The sequence below is a fragment of the Nicotiana sylvestris genome, chromosome 11, assembly GCF_000393655.2.
Source record: "Nicotiana sylvestris chromosome 11, ASM39365v2, whole genome shotgun sequence".
Taxonomy (NCBI): domain Eukaryota; kingdom Viridiplantae; phylum Streptophyta; class Magnoliopsida; order Solanales; family Solanaceae; genus Nicotiana; species Nicotiana sylvestris.
This window is the reverse complement of record NC_091067.1, coordinates 65,561,446-65,567,806: the sequence shown is the minus strand read 5'-3', so window position 1 is coordinate 65,567,806 and position 6,361 is coordinate 65,561,446. Positions and strand designations below refer to the sequence as shown.

Genomic DNA, 6,361 nt, shown 5'->3' with positions numbered 1-6,361 from the left:
CAATTTGAACATATTTCACACTCAAACCATATTGGAACGTAATAAGAACCAAGTTAAATACACCAAAAATTCATTTTTATATGAAGATCAACAACCCAATTGGAGAATTGAAAGAAAACTATTTTGATACTACGATCTCATCAATGTTCGATTCTTCTTCACATTTTATGTATCTAGTGGCAATGTGATAATTAGTTCTTCTAAAATTGCCCCAAATTCTGTAAATATAAAAGATGAGTATGAAGGTTATAGGATGTGATCAGTGCTAGAGGGAGAATTGCTGAACAAAGATTCTGGAGATCATCAAGCTAACATGGCAGGTATTGTCACTTGTCTAATGTCTAATTTCAAACAATAAAGGGAATGGATTGTAGATTCAGGAGCTACTCACCATATCACCTCTAGCTTAGATCTGTTGAATGAAAGTAATCACACTATCAAAACAAGTACAGACAGAGTTCACTTGCCAACAGGAGGACAAGCAGATATCACACATGTTGGTAGTGCAAAATTGTTCAATGGGGAGACCATTAGCAATGTGCTTTATGTGCCTGACTTTAAATTCAACTTACTGTCAGTGTCAAAAGTAACCAAATATTTGTCCTGTTCCATGTAGTTTTTTCCTGATTTTGTTGTATTTCATGACCTTTACAGTGGTAGGGTACAGGGAATTGGTAGAGAGAATGAAGGATTATATGTTCTAAGAAGTGATTCAGATGATGATGAACTAATTAAAAGAATAAAGGCAGTACATGCAGCAGAGAGTGCAAGAAGGGACAGTCTGTGGTATATGAGGCTGGGACATCCTTCATTAGCAACTATGAAGAATATAGTAGAGCTTTATGACAGTATTAATAACAGAGTACAGAATAAATTCCATATATGTCCTTTGGCAAAACAAACTAGACTGCAGTTTCCACTCAGTTCTTCTAGAGCTGAAGCTCCATTTCATCTTGTACACATGGATCTTTGGGGACCTTATAAAGTTCCTACGTTTGATAAAAAGTATTACTTTCTCATTATTGTGGATGATCATACTAGATATACATAGATCTATTTGTTGCAGCTGAAATCTGAAGTAATTGTGGTGTTAAAACAGTATGTGGCAATGATAAAAACCCAGTTTAACACTATGATCAGGATAGTGAGGTCAGATAATGGAACTCAGTTTTTCAACTCACAGTGCACTGAATTGTTCATTTAACTAGGGATCATTCATCAAAGTAGTTGTCCCTACACTCCACAACAGAATGGTGTTGTAGAGAGGAAACATAGACACATCCTTGATACCGCTAGAGCCTTAAGATTTCAAGCATCTATTCCTCTCAGATACTGGGGCATGTGTGTAAAGGCAGCAGTGTACTTGATAAACAGGTTGCCCTCTACTATTTTATTAGGTAGCACACCATATGAACAATTGTATCACAAAAATGGCCAAGCTAAGTCACCTTAGAATACTAGGTTGTCTCTGCTATGCAACTAACTTGGTCAAGGGAGATAAGTTTGCACAAAGGTCTAAACCAGCAGTATTACTTGCTTTTTTAGAAACACAGAAAGGTTAAATCTTGGTGGACTTAGCTTCTAGGCAATTCTTTGTCAGTAGGAATGTGACTTTTAGAGAAACAAATTTTCCATTCAGAACACAGGTTTCTTCAGGATGCACAACTCCTCCTGATACTATTTTCCTGGATGCCATCTTGCTTCATCCTTTGCAAGACACAACTGCTGCATCAGACATTGATGGTCCATCAGAAGTGAGAGAAGAAGAGGCTACTTGTGTCCAGGACAGCATAGTTCCTGATTCAGAAGTGAGAGAAGAGGAGGCTACTTATGTCCAGGACAGCATAGTTCCTGATTCACAATGTCAGGACAATGAGACCCCTGAAGTTGAAACCTCCATTCCTGAAGATGATACTGAGAACAATGAAGATATCTTTGCTGCTGATAATACTCCATCAGCTCCTACTAATGTGCCTACTGAGACAGAAGTAAGAAAATCAATCAGACAAGGCAAACAACTTATATGGATAAAGGACTACGTCACTAAGGCCAAACCTAAGTCACATTGCAACTTGTATCCTTTGTCAGATTACTAGTCCTATGCAGGCACCTCTGTTAAATATCAAAGTTATCTTGCATGTTTTTCTTCCTTGGTTGAACCACAGAACTTCAGAGAAGCTGTCAAAGACCCCAAGTGGATTGAGGCAATGAAACAAGAGATCACAGCATTCGAAGAAAACAAAACTTGGGAAATAGTTGATTTACCCAAAGGGAAAAACACTGTGGGATCAAAGTGGGTATAAAAGATCAAGTTTAAAGCAGATAGGGCAGTAAAGAGTTTTAAGGCAAGTTAGTTGCCAAAGGTTACAATCAAAAGGAAGGGTTGGATTATCATGATACCTTTTCTTCTGTGGCAAAAATTGTTACAGTAAGATCCATCATAGCACTAGCAGCATCAAAGAACTGGGAACTGTTCCAAATGGTTGTCTATAATACTTTTTTGCAAGGAGACCTATGTGAGGAGGTATACATGGAGATGTCAGAAGGTTTTAGAAGTTAGGGGAGAAAAAGGTATGCATGTTGCGCAAATCCTTGTATGGACTCAAGCAGGCATCTAGGTAGTGGAACATTAAGTTGACTGAAGCCTTGACAGGTGCAGGTTTCACTCAGAGAAATCATGACTACTCTCTGTTTACCATGAAAAAGGGTGAGGATGTGGTGATCATTTTAGTCTATGTGGATGATCTGCTTATCACAGGAAGTAGTAAAGAGCTCGTGAATACTGCTAAGAGTATACTGCATGACAAGTTCAAGGTCAAGGACCTAGGGGAGCTTAAGTACTTCTTAGACATATAATTCTTAAGGTCTCAATAGGGCATTTTGTTGAATCAAATAAAGTATGTGCTTGAATTGATTTCAGAAATGGAACTCAGTGGAACAAAGCCTTATGCAACACCACTAGAAGCAAACCAAAAATTGACTACAATGGAATATGATAAGGCAGTAAGTGCAATAGATGATCTGCCATTGCAGGATGTTTGTGGTTATCAAAGATTGCTAGGGAAATTGCTATATGTGACCATCACCAGACCTGATATCAGCTATACAGTGTAGAGACTCAGTCAATTTATGCAAGAGCCTAAACGATCACATTGGGAAGCTACCATCAGAGTGGTGAAGTATCTCAAGAATGCACTTGGTTTAGGTGTATTTATGAAGGCAGAATCAACACAACATCTTACTTGTTGGTGTGACTCTGACTGGGCTACTTGTCCTAACACTAAGAGATCTATGACTGGTTACGTTGTCAAGTTTGGTGAATCCTTAGTGTCTTGGAAGTCCAAGAAGCAGCAAACTATCTCAAGGAGCTCTGCAGAGGCAGAATATCGAAGCATGGCATCTGCTGTGGCTGAAGTAACATGGTTACTTGGCTTATTTCAAGAATTGGGAGTTGTCATTACACAGCCTGTCGTGGTTCGCAAGGCTACTATACAGATTGCTGCAAATCCAATTTTCCATGAGCGCACTAAGCACATCAAATTGAGTGCCACTTTATTTGAGATAAGATCAAGCAAGGAGTCATACTCACTACCTTCATTGGCACTAAAGATCAACTAGCGGACTTATTGACGAAGGGGCTCAGCAACGTACAACACTTTCATTTAATGGGCAAGCTGGGAGTGCTCAATATTTTACACCCTCCCTCTTGAGAGAGAGTATTGATATGTATGTATATGTGCAATCTCACGTGGCAGTCCAGCTTGGTTAGTTAGTAGTTGTTAGTTACTAATATTATATCCATCTGTAGCTTAGCGATCACTAGTTAGTTGTGGAGCAGATTAGATGAGTCAATTGTATATATAGAGACTTCAATATTCAACTAATACAGAGATTTCATTTTTACCAATTTTGTTCCTCTCTCTATCTCATTCTGCACCAGTTGCTTCCATTGGAGAAGCTTCAAGCTTCATTTATTGAGCTCATATTTTAGCAGAGGTGGTGTCGAATGGAGGACAGTGCATGGGTGGTGGATGCCGGGGGCAGAGTTGCTATTAGTGATAGGGTGGCTAGAGGTCATCGATTGTGATCCTATTATGCCGCCCTGTCAAGCGCCTTTGCCGGCGGCATCAACGCCTCTCAAAACTTATCACCACATAAGTTTGTGTAGTTATTATGTGGGTTGTATCCCCTCAAGAAGAAGAAGAAAAAGAAAAAGAGCCGCACTTTTCCTTATTTCAATTTTTTGCTAATGTGTTTTTTTTTATTGGTTTCATTCCATTACATCTTTGTATATATTTTACGCGTTTAGATTTTTGGGTCAGATATTTGTGAGGGGTTTAATAGGTATAATTTCTAACAAGATAAAGTATCCAACGGAAGGTTTGGTTCAAGTGACTAAATGAAAAAAAGGGACAAGTTTAAGGGGTTGTATAGCCTTTTAACTCTTTTAATATTTTGTAACCATATTATTATAATGTACTTCCTCCATTTTAATTTATGTGAACTTGTTTGATTGGGCACATAATTTAAGAAAAAATGAAGGCTTTTGGAATTTGTGGTCTTAAACAAGTCAAAAGGGGGCCTAGAGTATTGTTGTGGTTATAAAAACTTCTCATTAAGAATAGAATTGTAAGTTTAAGCTAAATTATTTTCAAATTTAGAAATGGGTCATTCTTTTTGAAACGGACCAAAAAGGAAATAGGTTCACATTAATTGGAATAGAGGAAGTAACAACATAGTAGATTTAAATCCAAACCTGCTTACACTTGTCGCGACATATATAGGACTGCAAATATCATTATAATTATAATCTCCTTGCATACTTCGTCAAAAATGAGATAGGAGATAAGTTTTTCCAGATTTTTGCCCGTCAAACTTTGTTTGATTTATTATTTCCATTCTTCCATGTGAACTAATTCTTCCAATAATGAGCAATTCATAATGCAAAAATCATCTTTTGTCCCGCCACAAATATTACAAAGAGAAATTTAAAATCCTCCCTTTTCTTCTCGATGAACACATAAAAAACTAAGTTTTCTTGATTCCGAATTGCCATGGCAAGCACTTAAACTAGAAGTAAAAGAAGGTACAAGAGAATTACCTAGAAACCTAGAGATTAACAAATATGAAGGTCTATAGTACGAATACATAAATATATGCAACAATGATTGTGATATATGCCTATGGTAATGAAAACCATTCATATTGTTACAACCTGGCTTGGTCTGTATGGTTTCCGACCGATTTAATTAGTGCCAGCCCGACCGGGTCAGCTCCCTCCTTAATCCTTACTGATCACTTTCCTCGTCTTTTTTTTTGGGTTTCTCACTCGAGATCTAGATTGGAATATCCTTCTACTCGTTGTTTTGGTTCCGTTTTCAAATTAGTAACAGTAAACTTAGACGTTGCTGCATAGAATATGCCAAATTTCCAAGCATTTTTCCTCTTTCGTAAAGAGGAGCGCCTGCGGTGACTTCACGGCGACTAAACGAAAAGTTATGTTAGAAGAGATTAATCTTCTTCTTCTTCATAGTCTGCCTTTTTAAAGTTTCGATCCATTGATTTGGCTAAAGTCGTTGTCCTTTTTCGTTCTGTCTTTATTTTCAATTTTTCCCTTGCTTTGCTCCGTCACTTACAGGTTTGTTTACTGTTAGATTCTTGAAATTTCTTGTTAAAGTTTCGATTTTATTCATTATTGACGGATTTTCAATCAATTCAACTTTATTCCATCTTATTCAACTTGGTTTTTGGTTGATTTGAACTGGGTTTTGGTTATTTTTACTATTAGATTCAAGAAATTTTCGTTAAGTTTCAGTTTTTATTCATATTTGACTGTTTTAAATCAACTTGAGGTTCTATTTCATCTAGTATAATTTCGATTTGTTTAATTTATAGAAGAATACTCATTATTTCTTAATTTATAGTAGTTATCAAGTGTTCTCGCAATATATTTCATTAGATATTTGTGTAGTTCTCTGCTTTTTCCTTACATTTCCCCTACTACTATCAGGGCTACACCAGTGATAGTGGTGACAGCCCTTTTTTGGTTTTCGGGTCGTGGTATTTTCTGTGTTTTCAGGGAAATTCTCGAAGTTGTGGAGAGAAGTTGGGCGCTCGAGCACTAGCAAAGGAGAGCAACCAGGACGAGCATCCGCAACGGGCGGTGGGAAGCGGTGCGCGAGTGTACAACTATATCAAGTACAACAAATCAACACAGGTTTGGTTCTCAGGAGTTGGTACCTCCCGTTCTACTGTTTCCCTTTTGGTGTTAGATAAATTGAGGTTACTTTGGTTCACAATAGTTCAATCATTCAACTAGTGTACTTGTAGTCACTTGTTTCCTTCTAGTTGGATTCGTTGT

At 37.5% G+C, this 6,361-nt stretch overlaps 2 protein-coding genes across 2 annotated transcripts; both read left to right on the top strand.

Moving 5' to 3' along the window:
- Window positions 1-313: 313 nt before the first annotated feature.
- On the top strand, window positions 314-3,114 carry LOC138881117 (uncharacterized). Its single transcript, XM_070161319.1, has 9 exons — window positions 314-320; window positions 375-573; window positions 655-955; window positions 1,067-1,149; window positions 1,640-1,988; window positions 2,166-2,297; window positions 2,508-2,571; window positions 2,660-2,791; window positions 2,921-3,114. The coding sequence occupies exons 1-9, from the start codon at window positions 314-316 to the stop codon at window positions 3,112-3,114; spliced, it is 1,461 nt and encodes a 486-aa protein (XP_070017420.1).
- Window positions 3,115-3,129: 15 nt separating this feature from the next.
- On the top strand, window positions 3,130-3,618 carry LOC138881116 (uncharacterized mitochondrial protein AtMg00810-like). The gene has a single exon (XM_070161318.1). The coding sequence runs from the start codon at window positions 3,130-3,132 to the stop codon at window positions 3,616-3,618; it is 489 nt and encodes a 162-aa protein (XP_070017419.1).
- The last annotated feature ends 2,743 nt before the right edge of the window (window positions 3,619-6,361 follow it).